A 13,741-nucleotide genomic window follows, 5' to 3' on the forward strand; every position below is an offset into this window, starting at 1 on the left:
ACAAACATTAGATCTTTAAAAAAGTGAACCTACCGAGTACTCAGCTAATATATGTCTATACAGACATTCATGGATATACTGTCCTAAGGCCTGCATGATTTTAAGTCGCAAAATTTCTGGTAAGTATCCTTCAGCCACAACGATGCCAAAGAGAAATAAAGCACAGCAAAGCTAGCTGACTGGTGTGTTTAAGAAGTCACATAAAAGACAACCAGGATTACTTCAACATGTGAAATACTTTTTGTACAAATGCACACAACTTCCAAAGACTACATATTATGGAAAAATATGTATTTTATCTTGCATTTAAGTACAGATTCTGGCTCAGTAATATCTATACTGAATTATTTTTGGTTATTCTAGAAGCTGAAGAACTCAATTTTAACTTTTATTGTCAATTAAAATCAGTTCTCTTATTAAGGTGCATTCACTATTAATCAGCATTCATTACTACTCGGTTACTATATATTTAAAAGATATTGCAGTAAAAAAAAAAAAAATGGCACACACACACACTACCTACAGCAAGAAGGAAGGACAAGTTTAGCTAGAACTCATCAACTCAATGTCTGATTCCAATCAGTATGTCTAAAGCCATCTGTTAGAACCATGGCTTATTAATGTTAATTATTTTGGCTACAACAGTAATTTTCAGCTTCTTGTTTGCAGATCCTTACGAGTCCGTGATCTTACTTCTGGAGGTTCATGACAGGTAACTCAGAAAAACAAGCCTACTGAAACCTACCGCCAGTAGATCAAGAAACACTGAACAGAAATTTGTATACCTACTAGCAGATTTTTATTGGTTAGAGAAAATAAAAGAGGAATTAAAGCCATAAATAACATCAGCTGTGATGAAAGGAAGATGGGGTGGGCAAGGTATAAAGATGATGAATCTGTTCTAAACAAGACAAGCAAACTGCATGCTGTGAAAAACATATACATCACAAAGGTTTATTGTTTTAGGCAGGGTAATTATAATATGAACACCAAAACTATCAGTGTTTTTAGCAGTTGAAGAAATTTTAGTCAAAAGGAAGGTACTTAAAGTTACTCACATTAAGCATTTGGAGGATTGGGCTCATGCTGATACAAAGATCAATCAAGTGATGCACAGCTACTTCTAATTTTTACTTTTATTTCAAGGCAAGCTTAAACTATTTGACAAGAAGAGAAATAGTGCCATCTGCTGACATAAGAAATAGTCACAAGAAAAGCAAGTGTAAGATGCCAAAACTGTTATAGCCATGTTTTTTAGAAATGAGCTTCAAACTTTTTAAATAAATAGTACTTCACACTTTCAATACCAAACTATTTTTTTCAGCTTTTAAACATATAAGATTTTTGAGAGGGACTCCTAATCAGTATACACGGAATATATGCTCTTAAAATGGTATATTTCTTGGCATTAACCTCTGCCCATGTGAAGTCACTACACAATCCACGACTTTTCCTTTCTACAGACTGGAACTCAACATTCTGCTGAGCGTTATTTCCGCTTCCTATAACATTATACTTCTTTAGAGAAGATTTATTTATGTACTCTTTTATGCCACAACTGTTTTTGTCTTAGCAGAAAATTTAAGAGCTAAATAATTGAGAGTACATTCAGAAAAGAAATCACACAACTATGGGATTGTGCTGTTTTTTATTGTGTTTTCAATGGAGAAATACATCATCTGTTTACAAAATAGCTCTTGAAAAATACAAGGAGTACAGATACTATAAAACAAAGCAAACTCCAGTCATGAGACACTACGTACATCATGCGAAAGCAACAGTCTGATCTCCAGGTTATGAAAACTAGAATTAAAAAGTCACTATACAGAAAGGTTCCAAGTTTCCAGCTTGGCAAAACTTGGGTGCAGTTACATGAAACGTTTAATAAAATGAAAAAGATTTTCTGATGTGTAAACAAAATGACAAGACTAAATTTGTGCCTGGCAATTTCGATCTAAACTCCATAGCTACACAAAATACACAGACACCTTGTACACTTCAACTGTTAATATAACCTTCTTTGGGGGTGGACAACAGCAGGCTGCACAGGGCAAGGAAAAGAGAAATATTGTATACTAGACATCTTAGACAAATGGCAAAAAAACCCCTTCAGTTACTGCACAGCCTAAGTAAAAGATAAGCTACACTCTGACTTTGGAGAATTAATTTAGAAGGATAAGGGGAAGAGTGTAAGTAATTCAATTTTAACATGAAAGATGCACGTGTAATAGGATGGAGCACAAAGGGAGAAGGAAGTTCATAAAACATGCTAATCAAAGTATGGAAGTATGATTTGACATCCCACATTCCAGACTTAAGTAATAGTAAAATGAAGTTTGTTATCTACATCTGGTATTACTGTTGGTATCCCTCATGTTCCTTTGCATGAGAGATTTAGTTCTTTCAAAAGAAGTTGTTACTTTATTGATAGGACCACAATAAAAAAAAAAAAACCAAACAAAAAAAACAGGAGTCTAGAGCTTACTAGATGTCAAGTGCTTACTAGAAATATGGTTTTTAAAAATTCAGCGTTGTTCAGCATGTAAAACTATTTTTGATGAGCCATCTAAAAATAAAAAGGTTAAAATTCTTCGGGAAAAATCTTTTTTTCCTTTATTTAAAATTTGAAGCTTTTTAATGCATACAGGACTTTCATGGAGTGTACAAAAATCACCTTATATTTAGTGATTCAAAGGCCATCAAGACAGGTGTTAGATTTCACAGGCACGCAATATTTACTTAAACACTTCAGTCATGGGACAAATTTTGAATTTGTGCCTACAGGCCACAAGGTATTACGACAAGGTAAGGAGCAGGAGGGAACCCAAATGAATACATGGCTTGTTTTTATTTTGTATAAATAACCATTGTCATACATGGTGCATACAAGCTGGAGAGGGAAAAAAAAGGAAAAAATAAAAATTCACCAACAAAAAACCCACCCACCATTAAACACAAAAGCTTTTCCCAGGAAACAAAGGGATCAAAAAAGGTAAAGAGTTTCATTAGCTCAAAGGAAAGTTTATTTGCTGTTTCACTGCTGATCTGTATGCACCTTAAAACAATCCTATAAATAAAAAGTATACCACATCTTAATCATGTCCCACTCCCACCAATACCAAAACTTCCCAATTACTCCCTCAACTTATGTCTTATAACCTCAAGATTTGACATTTCATTCTAAAGGCTTACTGCAGCTTGATGGCAGTTGAACTAGATATACTATACACTTGTTTTCAATGCACAGTATATTGTAAAACATCATCCAATTTGCACTACTGAAGATATTCTTCAATAAAATGAAAGTGTATCAGAGCTAAGATCTAAAATTAGTCATACTCCAATAAAAAAAGTACATAAAAGTGCATTTAAGGGATTCTTATGCCAGTTTTATCTCAATTTTGAAACAATGCATCAAACAAATTCAATCAGAATGTCAAATATGGCTACAAATAGTGTTCATGTTTTTAAAGGCAGTAATCCTTCAAAATACTTAATGCAACTGTTGCTAACACATTAATTGTACTCCTGGCTTCACATACTAACCTGGACTTCCAATCAAGTGGTGATTTTAGCCCAGAAAGGGAAGTGCACAAAATATACCTAAATCCATTTGCGATTATATTCTAGTCTTGCACCCTCCGTTCTCCTTTTTTTCTAGCATTAGAAGACAACAGGTTGAGTTGGCAGATATTGTTTATGGACCCCTGAGGTTGTTTTTACCGATTCAATCTCAATTTTATTGAATTCTTGATAACAGGAATAGGATTTGCGGGGAGAGCAGGGATATCTGAAAGGTCTGTACTGGGTGTTTTCTGAAAAGAAAAGAAATGAGGCATTTTAACTTTGTCAATATAAAAAAAAAAATATTGTAATAACTGGCATTAACTTTGAAAAAAAAAAATCTTTAGAAGAGTTTTTTTAAAATATACCAGGATAAGAATCATTACCAATTATAAACACAGAAGCAGGTATTTCCTTTGCCTACATAGTCATTAAGGAAAATTTGTACCAGAGTCTTCTCCATAACATGCATTTCCTTTTTTGAAAACAGCAAGAAATTAGGAAGTGCAGATATGTCTGAGCCTACTAATAACCTGTATTATAATAAAACAATATCCACAGAATTAGGGTGCTTGGTAGGTGGCGCCTAGTATCTGATCTACAAGTTTAGCATTTAAAAAATTCCTTTGAACAATTCAGTGTTAAGCTTCAGCTTTTTGCAGGTGAACGACGAAAAACTGTCTCCAGTGCAAACTGTGTGTCTTCATGCATTCCATTTCAGACTGTGCAGAAGCTCTTACAGCCAAATTTCCAACTTTTCTTATCCGTTTATATTTACATAGAAAAGGTACTATGAATAGTGCTATTCAGCTGGGTTGGGAGTTTCACCTTGAAAATACTCTGAACACTTTCTTTCACTCACTTAAAAGACTTAAATCCCATTCAGCAAAATTACATCTACAGCCAAATGAAGGAACACATAGCAAAGGAACACACCCAATACTCAGTGTGATTCATTAATTCCTCACATGCTTCTTTATTGCTGGCTGGTGGGTTTGAGTTTGTTTTGTTGTGTTTTTTTTCTTTGGGGGGGGGGGGGGTGTGAAGAAGTTGTGGTGGGAAGAAATGGGGATAAACTTCAAAGTATTTCTCTTCCACTGTGGCAGATCAGTTGCCATTCCAATAACTCAGTTATTATGCATTACTTCCCATAATGATTTATCATAAAAGGTTATCTTATAAGCATTGAAAATTAATGAGGTACGTTTGATAAATGGGAAAAAATGCATTAAAATGATTGCTCTTAATTGTTGTTTTATCGAGTTAACACTAACTGACATGGTAACAATGCAACCAGGACTGGGGGCAGAACAACTCTGGCCACCTGCCTTCATCTTGCCCCCAATAGCCCACTCTGGTTGGTGCTGATCTGTGGTTTACCATGTCTCTATTTTCTGCCACATTACCAGCATTTCAACCAAAGCCAACAACACTATTCAAAAAAGAGAAGAGGCCCACCATTCTTTTGCAGTTCTTTTGCAGATTACGTTTGCTAAAGTAAATAACTACACAATTAGTAAAAGCTACAAAGCTTCATATAATCATCCCTCAACAACAGCTAAGACAAACTTGGTGTACTAACCGATCTAAAAATTCCCCTGAAACAGCTTAGTTTGACCATGTAACATCTAGAATTTTTTGCCAAACAATTTGGCACTTACATTCAGTATTGTTCATACAGTTCAAAAAGTCCACTAACAAATACTACAAATACTATTGCAATGTATCCCTATTTTCAATCAAAACATTTACTAGACATCATTTAATAACTGTCATAAAATGCTTTGCAATAGTGAAACTTTAATCAGTAGAGCACTAAGAAGCTTAAAAACGCTAGTAAAGACAAAGATGTGTTCTCTAAAAGTTGTTACAATATTATGAACAAAAATTTATGTGAATGCCACAGACTTCATAACTTGATGTCTATTTTTCCAATGCTTCTTACACTTACAATACCTGCAGTGAAGGAACACAGCTGGCTGAGGAATTACAAAATTACAATAAATTCTCTCTCTCATACCGAATTTCAGAGCCTAAAGTTACATTTCAAACATTCTCAACCTCTACAAGGATATCTTTGAGCAGCAGCTGTTTAAAACATTTTTTTCCTTGTTAGAAAGGATTATTCTGTGATGTGCAAAGCACAAAGGAATAAACTGAGGCCCTTACTTTGAAGGCACAATTCAGAAGAGCGAATCCAGCTTCAGTCAGTTTGTATGGCAAGCCATGCAAGTTTAGCTACAATGCACATTCATTAATATCAATGACTATCTAAAACACAAAAATTGTGACAGTAACAATAACCAGATTTCCACACAATGGAGTAAAAAAATTATACATTTAACATCTGGACTAATTTTAATTTCAGTATTTTCACCACAGATTAGCACACACACATACAGAGAGGTGTTATTTTTAAAAAACAGTACCTGAGGAGCTTGCAGAGAAGTTGTCTGAAGAGTTTCTGTTTGAGAATTAACATTCACTTCTGTCTCAAGTTGCTCCTAAAAAATAAAAGTATCAACATATTATATTAAAGAAGTTGATTCCTCCATTTCTTCCCTGAATATTAAGCACGTAATATTTAGTGGAGTCTGATAGTAAAAAGCTAACAGGATTATCTATGTCTCTTATAATGATCTGTTATCCAGAGGACCTATTTTCAATGTTAGAATTACAAGCTTATATGCATTTCAGCCTTCACTCGATGTTACAAACTCAAGATGAGTTTGAAAAAGATTTCAAGGTGACTACATAGTAAGATACAATGCCTCATCTGAGGGTGTGAAGACTATAAACCAAAACACTCAAACATTTTAATAGATACTTTAATTTCTTGAGATAATTTCCAGAGCATTCCAAAGACAACAAAATATGCCCTATAAAAACTGTTTATGGCCAAGTGGAGAGCTGCTATCATAAAGCTAAAGACAGACTTTCACCCTTCCTATTCACCAATAAGCAGAAATCGTCTGCTAAATTACAAGATACTGGAGTGAATGAATCTCTGCAAGTCCTGAGAAGTTATGCTGTAACTTCGTACAATAATTTCACTATCAGAAAAAAATCTACATACAATTATTTGTTGTTGGTTTGTTGTTGTGGTTTTTTTTTAATCTAAAAAGTGAACAAGTTTACACCTGGCATTGGGATTCTCAGCCCAACAAGCAAAAAATCCCAATAGACGACTGCTCTTAAACTAAGTAAGATATTGTGTTTGGGATGCAGGCAAAGCAAGGTATACAGACACAACCCTTATCTGATTTAAGAATTTTAAACACAGATATCATCATTACTTTTTTTGCTATGCATGATACTGTGTGAATGACCAGCAAAGAAATTGCTCTCCTATGCTAACGTAAACTCAGATTCAGCTTAAACTGCAGCAAGTAACATATTGCAATTCATTAATGCTGACACATATATCAAAAAAACAACATATCATTTTGGTATCTTCACTGGAGAGTCTATAATATATCTGCAAACACTCAATCATTCCTACATAAAAGCACAGTAAGCTTCAGAAGGAAGAGTCACAGTTAATATACAAAAATTGTATGGGCTAGGCATAGATACCTTAATGTCCATTTTTTCATGCTCATTGAAATCTATACAGCTAGTATCTTCGCTTATTTCATCCTGCTGAAATGCAAACAAACCCAGAAAATACTTAAAATCATAAAAACATTTTAAAATACTCAACAAGGTCACAAAGTGTTTTTCAAGACAAAATTAGCTGTAAGACTTAACATGCTCGTATTCTAACAAAAAGTAGCTTTTAAGACAAGAATTTAAAATCTAAGCATTTGTGCTAATCCAGTGCATCATGTGCATGGTGAAAAAAACACTAAGACCTAAACAAGCTGCATACATAAAGCAGCAATGCAGTCAGTGTAGGAAATATACATCCCATTTAACAAAATAATTATAACTGGGAATATTATAATCAATGTGCAGCTGATATGAATATATGAATGTAAAGTTTTGGACATTGCTATGGTAGGATCTCAAAAATCTCAGATACCTCTTCAATTTTTATTTTCTTGGGAGACTCTTCCTTATGGGGAGATGATGTCCTTTTCACTGCTGTGACAGGGCTAGGCATTTTTGTTGCAACATTTCCTGAAGTTCTTGGTGATGGATTTAATAAACACGCTGAAGAAACAATTCTAGAGATGGTAGGCTTTGGTGGTGGAGAAATGGCTGGTTGTGTGGCAGTTTGAGGAATGCTTTCATTTGAAGTACCTGTGGATAAATAATTTTAAAAGCTTCAGCAAGATGAGTTGATACAACCATTTTAGGTTAATCACTGGTATTCTTGGTCTCTACTCAAAATCACTGGTATCAAGTAGGCACCAAAGAAGTGGTACAGTTAGCTGTATAAGCACCATATCTGAAATAGCACATGTGCATACACAGAGTTTAGTCTCAAGTTAATTCTGAGATAACGTGTGTACCAGATACAGGGTAGATACATCAGTGACGTTCTGCTTGGTCTTATTAACCCTGCTTAACAGCAGGGTATATTAGCCCAGACAGAACTCTGTGCTAATACAGCTATATTATTCTTGGTACCCAAAAGAAGTTTTACTGTTTCTGTGCTTGGCCATATATATACATTGCCAAGGAGTGCCTTAAATCAAATTCAAGAGCAATCTGTTACTCGTTTTGTCACTTAAACATGAAGTTTATAATTTCTCATGCCTGGAGTACGCAATGACAGACTAAGTCACAGACAGCAGACAGAAATCTGACATTCCATGCATCTTTTTGAAAAAGGCTGCATATGACAAAGCTCTAGCTCACCAATTGCCTACCTCAAACCAATGAGCACACATAAGGAGATGCTTGAGTAAGAGAAACTTTACACTTAGGACATTTTTCACTAGTAACTATCAGGTGACTGCTTTAACTAAAACATAAGAATAACTTCTGATATGCTTCCAAATCCAAAAACGTCACACCATTTAAGCTCCATTTAGTGCTCACAGACAAACTTACTCACTTTGATGCACCTGTGACTTACAATAAAAAAAAATAAGAAATCAGTGAACAGTAAGGCTCCACTGTCTCACATGTCAGAGTGAAATAAAAAATTTCATCTTGAAAGGCAAACCAGTTGGTCACCTTTCCCATCTGTTTTTGACTTGTGCCTTATACATAGCTAATGTTCATCAAAAAAGAGGAGCAGCTGACTAACTGAACAATTTCATCAGATGCCTTTGTTCTTTCACTAAAAAATACTTTAAAAAGAAAAAAATATTACTGAGTGAAGTGTACCTCTTCTTGTAGAAAATACAGATAAAGCCCACACACAGAGTGAGACATAACTGAAAAGACATCAACAAGAAGCACGTGTTCTGCTTACTTCTGAGTCTTTTTCACTCCTAGACTAAATTTCCATAAAGGACAAGGAGCAGGAACATGGGAGCACAGATGACAAACAGTACAGAACCCCATTTTGGGTTTAACTATAAAATGGATTGGAAATAAAATCAAAAATTGCTCTTCCAGCTTTAAATAATTTTTCCTCATTTGACCAACTGAACTACAGACCTGCATCAGGACATCAGGAAACTATTCCTATTGTGAATGGCAAATAAAAATCCTTAAGAACAAAAGAACAAACAAACATCATCACAAAATATTCCGCTATGATTTCTGGAGTCCTAAAGAAATTAGTTAAATCTGTATACAAAGAGAACATGTTACAGCATGCATTAAGTAAACAACCCAAACTGGAAGAAAAAAAGCGTTTAAGTGTTACCAAAAAAAAAAAAAAGTATCAATAGACCAGCATATTAAGCCATTTGTACTTACCCCCTGAGCTTTCACTGGAATTTATTTGTGGCACAGTGACTTCAGAAGCCTGTATGTTGGTCACAGATGCTGCTGTTACAGCTGGCGCAGGACTGGTTCTGCTAAAAGGAGAAAAACGACGAGATGCTAAGCATTACATAAAGTTACGGTGCTATATCATCTGCCTTACATTACATCATATGAACGGCCAGTAACCACAGCTGACAGGATTTTACCTACGTTACAGACCAGAACTTGCAATACAGTGTCACAGTAGTAAGACAGAAATGAGCACTGGCAATCTATCATCAAGCTTGAGTAAAGGAAGCTATTTCAACTATTTAATCTGAATCACTTCAGAGACGCCTTTTTAGACCAGTAAGAAGCTGAATTAAAAAAAAAAAAAAGGGGGGGCAAAAAAAATACGGCATTTCCTGCTAACTACCACTTACAGCCTCCTACTGCAGTGCCCCAAGTTTTTATATTATCGTGTTCTAAGCATTTTTACCCAACTTTATTCCTCATCTGAAGTCCAATGCCATAATGCCTAACTCCAAATTCAGTCCTGCTCTAGCGCTAAAACTGGACATAGGAGTGTCAACAAGCTCCAATTTGGACCATTCACACCTTAAGAATCATATCTCACATAAGCAGTATCTGCTACGTTTCTCACACAAGTACTTCAGAAACAGAAAGCAGCAGGAAGACTGAAAGTCTTCATTACCCCTGAGAACTTCCAGAACTGTTCAATGGACTCGTCTTCATAGCACTAGTAGGCGAAGGCACAGACGTGCTGTTATCACTGTCCATAGACAAGTCTAGGCTGCTGTCATTCAGAGTTGTCAACCTGATCCCTTCTGTTGAATGCTGCAATCCACAAGGCAACAGAAAATTATTAGTCCTATTAAGGGCTTAAATATCAGCAAAGATTCAAATGATGCAATATTTCCATAATGCAAAATATTAGCTGACACATTTGGGAAGAAAAAAGAAACAAAAGATGATTTAACAGCGATGAGCTTCCACCATAAACTAAGTTTGTATGCATGCCTTAAATGCAGTTACATTTTAAGTACATTTTACGGAAAAAACCTAGTGTCAAAACCTGCTGTCATAATAGGAGCATTAAAAAAAAACCAATATTTATTGCTCAAATATTAGTCAAGTTTACCTTTTTCTTTTTCTGAAGCACATGATTAGGTAGCAGTTGGTGAAGTTGCTTACGTTTCACATGCCTTGCAGCAATCTTCATATCCATCTCAAACATCTTGCTGTTTATTGCTTGCCTATAAACTACACAATTAGAATAACATTAAGACATATTGAAGCATTTTGCAACGTCCACTTACTTGCCCAGGCAGGAAAAAATTGCATTTTATAACACCACCTTCAAGAACAAGCACAGTGTTTCCTTATTCTGGAGGCAGAAAGTGAACTGCCTACTACACGACCACTGACAGTGCAAACACTAAAATGTTACTTTGGAAACAGGTGACCTGCTTTTCTAGAAAAAAAATCTTGCAAGCACAGAGTTCTCTAAACTGTTAACAAATTTTAACAGTAACAGGTCTGAAGTTACTTCTTCATTCCATCTCAAAGGGACAAAAGATAGAAATAAGATATCCCTTATGAGAATTACAGTATTTACATAAAAATACTTTGCTTCAGAGTTGACTGAATTTTCATTTATGTAGGTCCCATAACAAATTGTTTCTAATTCAGGAGTTGAATACTGACCCGCCAAATAGCATATCACAAGTCATTTTGGCAACTCAGGTACCACTACATTTTTGTTGTTGTAGCCTGGGGTGGGCGGGGGGCTGTCTGTATTTTTTGCTTGCCCTATTTATTTTTCATGTCTACTATAACGTTCTAAAATGTTCTTTGCCTCAGAACATGTACTTCTAGTGAGCCTACATAGAGCTAGTAAAAGAACTAACACTGCAAACCAACATCTTGTGTTCCAGTAAAGCCAGGTGAAAGTGGTAAAAATGAAAAATGTTCTTTCACATCAATTTTCTAGATAACATTAAACAAAGCCATAGCAACTGTACGAATACAAAAAAAAATTTCTGTAGATCTTCACCTTTTGTGTTATCTCCCTTATTCACTGTCTATTCTACCAACATTAAGGAATCACATTAAGGAATTGATTAGGCTGTATGCAATTAAAATTTGATTAAGAGTCAGACACACAAATAGCTCAATGAATTCTGCATATTAAAGAGCCCACTACACTAATTTTTTGCATTGAAGCTCATAAAGTCTCTGTGTGAAGATTATAAAGGTTACAGTAAAGGCAGGGGCACACACAGGAAAGCCAGACATGGTTAAAGCATTCCATATTCCTAACATTAGGTCTTACCAAAGTTTCAATACAAGGAAAACCTAGCCCACTCTTCATGGCTTTCTTCCTCACCCTGCTCTAAAAAGTAGGCTATTCCGTAATTCCATTCTTGAAAATGCTCTGGTAGTTCTGATAAAAATCTTAGTATCTATTCCAAAAGACAGGGCAAGCATGTTTTCAGGATGGATTAAGAACAATGGAAACAGACCCACATTAATTTGAGATGACAAAAACCCATAACACACAAACAGAAATTATTTGTTAGTTTGATACTTTTTACAATATTTACTAATTGAATGGAAAACTATACACTGCGATCTATAATGTTTTTGATGAAATGCTACTTAAAATTGCATGTAGCCAAATTTCATATCTGCATGTAATGCAAGTAAATCAGACTCCTTAAGTGCAAGATTTAGTATTTTCATACCAACAATCTGACAAATACACTACAGAAGTATCGTTTATAAAACACAAAAAGACTAATTCATAGATCCCTTCACTCTTTCAAAGCAGCAGCCAACCTATTATGCCTTTTCTAAATTCTGAAAAATTACAGTGATGTGTCAATAGTTTCACCTTTGCTACTCAAAATCAAAAGGAATATTCCACCTCTCAATAAAAATCCCCTTGCCCTCACTGTAGCTTTATATGACAAAAAATAACTTCAGTACCTTGGCATAATTTACTTATAAATATACATATTTATTAATATTCACTCATACACCCACACTGTGTGTGCGTGTGTGCGTGCGTGTGTGTGTGTATGCGCGCACGTGTGTGTGCAGCTTCCTCACTTCCAGACTGAGACATAGAAATTCAGAGACCAGGGCTGCATTAGGTAACACCTGAACCTATTCCTGTAACTCTGTAAAAATGTAATACTTGAGCCTTAACCATCATCTGTTAAAGGAAAAAAATCTTAGTCCTAGGCTCTGGAGATGCATACTTCTCAGCCGTTACCCATTCTTTGCTTACAAATTTCTTATGCATGTTCTAAATTATTTTCATGAATCAAAAAGTAAACATCAGAAAAAACTCAGATTTCTTGCACTGGGTGTTGGACATGAAAGTAAAAGTTACTGAACCAACTAGCTAGTATGAAATGCTATAGAATAAAAGGCATTTTGTTCTGAAGTCTACTAGTTACTTCGGCTATAATCCACCAATAAATTCAGTCTCATCGTGCAATAATATTTAAATTATACACATTTTAAACATGAGGTTATGCTAGGTAGCTAGCATGTAACCAATATGCCTCTTTAATAAAGATCATAATATAATGCAACATTTTTTGTGAGATCCAAAAGATGTGTGCATCATTTTTATCAGTTTTAATGAAAAAAATGAAAATTATTACTGTCTAGCAGCATTAAAACTCATTAAACCTGTGTTTCATTAAATAACCTGAACTCCTTAGCTGAATCTCTCTTCTCTATGTCTAGACAGAGCTCTGCTACTGAAACAGACTACATTATGAACAAAGACAATAGCTGCAATGAGTTTATTAGTACCAGAACATCTAGAAAGCAAAACTTACCTGTGTCTGTAAAAGACTGAATGTCGTAGGTAAGGTCAACACTTAAATTTTCAGAATTTTCTGTTTTCTTAAACACCAACCCAATCACCCACATTGTACGATATTCTTCTCTGGAAAATATTACACAAAACAATCATATAATACTGACAGAAGAATTTAATAATCTGAACTACAACAGACAACCGTTGTACATTTTTTAGCTCCACTAGCAATGGGAATCTATCCATAGAAAGGCAAAATCCTAAGCTGACAATGATATTCCCCTTTCATTTGGGAAAAGTCATGAAAAAATGACATTTATCTCCAGCAAACTTAATAAACTAATATCATCAGTAATTACTTCATTAAACTGTGCTTCTCTACAGACTCTCATTAGGAGTTTCAACTAGCCATCGCAGCTGTAAAGGAGAAATCTGAAAGGAGAAAATAGATTTTCAGCACCTGACCCTGAAAGTAGTTAGAATCTATTCCTTAACTAACCAACTCCTATT

The 13,741-nt window shown here is 35.0% G+C and overlaps 1 protein-coding gene across 4 annotated transcripts in view; it reads right to left on the reverse strand.

Annotated features, from left to right (window-relative positions):
* Positions 1-1,631: 1,631 nt before the first annotated feature.
* The window catches only part of PAPOLA (poly(A) polymerase alpha), a 44,975-nt gene continuing 32,865 nt past the window's right edge, over positions 1,632-13,741 (reverse strand). The window contains exons 15-22 of one of the 4 annotated variants that reach the window (XM_065685448.1): positions 13,251-13,360; positions 10,535-10,656; positions 10,088-10,230; positions 9,385-9,482; positions 7,589-7,809; positions 7,141-7,203; positions 5,994-6,068; positions 1,632-3,815 (exon numbers count right to left, since the gene is read on the reverse strand). In XM_065685448.1, the coding sequence (XP_065541520.1) occupies positions 3,720-3,815; positions 5,994-6,068; positions 7,141-7,203; positions 7,589-7,809; positions 9,385-9,482; positions 10,088-10,230; positions 10,535-10,656; positions 13,251-13,360 (928 nt within the window). In that variant the 3' untranslated portion in view covers positions 1,632-3,719. Of the gene's footprint in view, positions 3,816-5,993; positions 6,069-7,140; positions 7,207-7,588; positions 7,810-9,384; positions 9,486-10,087; positions 10,231-10,534; positions 10,657-13,250; positions 13,361-13,741 lie in introns of all 4 variants that reach the window. The other 3 variants (XM_065685445.1, XM_065685447.1, XM_065685444.1) reach the window with 3 other exon arrangements.

The sequence above is a fragment of the Lathamus discolor genome, chromosome 6 (assembly GCF_037157495.1).
Source record: "Lathamus discolor isolate bLatDis1 chromosome 6, bLatDis1.hap1, whole genome shotgun sequence".
Classification (NCBI taxonomy): Eukaryota; Metazoa; Chordata; class Aves; order Psittaciformes; family Psittacidae; genus Lathamus; species Lathamus discolor.